Consider the following 2,042-nt stretch of genomic DNA (forward strand, 5'->3'; position numbering starts at 1 on the left):
CTTGTCTAATTTGTCATTTAAGATTGTTGTTTCTTTGGTGATTTTCTGTCTGGCGACCTGTCCATTGCTGTAAGTGGGGTGTTGAAGTCCCCTATCATTATTGTGTTGCTTACCTCCATAGGACTTATGAAAGGCAGTTACAAAACTTATATTAATTTTCCACACTTATATTAATTAAATGTTTGTTCTCAAGGAGATTTTTAAAGTGCACCTACTCCAGCATCCTTATTTTATAGATGAGGATGCCCACATGATTCAGGGTATCTTCAAGTACTGAGTTAATGTCAGGCATGCTTGATTAAAATCATCACATTTAATCATATAGAAATGATGGGTTTTACTAATTTGATCTATTTCCAAGTCACATATATTTATAAAATCTGGAAAGGGAAAACATGAAGCCAACCATTTTGTGCGATAACATACTAGTGCTGTCCATTTAATGCCTTTGTATTCAAAAGAGAATGATAATATTTATCCCAAAGAATTTTTCCATTAATGTTGGTGAATATACTTAGAAGGTGCATCTTAGCTCATAATTGATGATTCAAAGTATATTTAGTTCACTGTATGACTAGAAAATAATGAACAGTATTTTTTTTAATGAAGCCATTTTCTTCTCTCACTTTTTCATCAACAGATGGCACAAAGCATTTCTATGGAAAGGGAGAGAAACTTCACCTCTGTGACAATGTTTGTTCTTCTGGGACTCACAGATGAAAAAGAGATGCAGTTTATTCTTTTTCCAGTCTTCCTAGTGATCTACCTTGTGACCTTAATCTGGAACCTGAGTCTCATCACCCTAATCAGGATGGACTCCCACCTGCACACACCAATGTACTTTTTTCTCAGTTTCCTCTCATTAATAGACATCTGCTACACTTCTTCCATCAGCCCAAGGATGCTTGCAGACTTCTTCAAAGATGAAAAATCAATTCCTTTTGTTTCCTGTGCTGCACAGTTTTTTGTTGTCTGCTGGATGGGTCTTTCTGAGTGCTGCCTCTTGGCTGCCATGGCCTACGACAGATATGTGGCCATTGGCAAACCTCTGCAGTACTCGGCCATCATGGCCCCTGGACTCTGTAAGAAGATGGTTGCTGGGGCCCTTGGGAGTGGTTTTCTTAATAGCTTTGTTCAAACAGTGCCTTCCTTTAACCTCTACTACTGTGGGCCAAATGTCATTCAACATTTTTTTTGTGATATAGCTCAGATTATTACCTTGTCTTGTTCTAATCCCTTCATCACCCAAATGATTATCTTTCTGGTAGCTACTTTTGTTGGGTTTGGGTCTTTGCTTCTTACTCTGTTATCCTATGGTTTCATTGCAGCTTCCATCCTGAAAATATCTTCCATCAAAGGTAGCATCAAGGCCTTCAACACTTGTGCCTCCCACCTGGCAGTTGTGACTCTCTTCTATGGCACATCCCTCTCTGTGTACATGCATCCTAGTTCTGGTCACTCCAAGAAGCAGGACAAGGTTCTGTCCGTGTTCTATATTATTGTCATCCCTTTGCTGAACCCTCTTATCTATAGTCTTAGGAACAAGGAGATCAAAGAGGCACTAAAGAGAGTGATGAAGAGGGTAACAAATTCACCTCATTAAGAATAATATTGGGGGGGCCTCCCTGGTGGTGCAAGGGGTTAAGACATAGCACTATGAAGCTATCCACAGCCACTGCAGCATGATTTTGGTCCCTAGCTAGGGAGGTGACCTACATGGCGCAGCAGACCTCTCCTGTTTCACCCGCTGCTCCCCTCAGCAGTGTATTTCAGTAGATCTGTCTGTTCTGCTCCTCACTCTGTCTGTGGTGAATCCTCTCACCCCTGCATCTCTGGCCTGCACCCCAGCTCTTATATTAATAAGTAAATAAATCTTTTTCAAAAAGAATAATATTGGGGTAGATATTACTACGCCTATGGAAAAGGGTTATGGATGTCTAAGTGGCTTTTGTTAGTCACAGCATATCTAGTTAGAGATAAATAATGAAAGCTTGGCTTCCTTGATTTCTGGTGACTTTATGTTAGCTCTGACCACCCACTGA

General features: G+C 40.3%; 1 protein-coding gene across 1 annotated transcript; it reads left to right on the forward strand.

Annotated features, from left to right (window-relative positions):
- Window positions 1–640: 640 nt before the first annotated feature.
- LOC311170310 (olfactory receptor 5A1-like) lies at window positions 641–1,603 on the forward strand (the record flags this gene model as incomplete). The annotated part of the gene is made up of 1 exon (XM_084232688.1): window positions 641–1,603. One exon carries the CDS (start codon window positions 641–643, stop codon window positions 1,601–1,603), a length of 963 nt encoding a protein of 320 aa, XP_084088814.1.
- Window positions 1,604–2,042: the final 439 nt, after the last annotated feature.

The sequence above is a fragment of the Talpa europaea genome, assembly GCF_964194135.1.
Source record: "Talpa europaea genome assembly, chromosome: 1".
In the NCBI taxonomy this organism is placed as follows: Eukaryota; Metazoa; Chordata; class Mammalia; order Eulipotyphla; family Talpidae; genus Talpa; species Talpa europaea.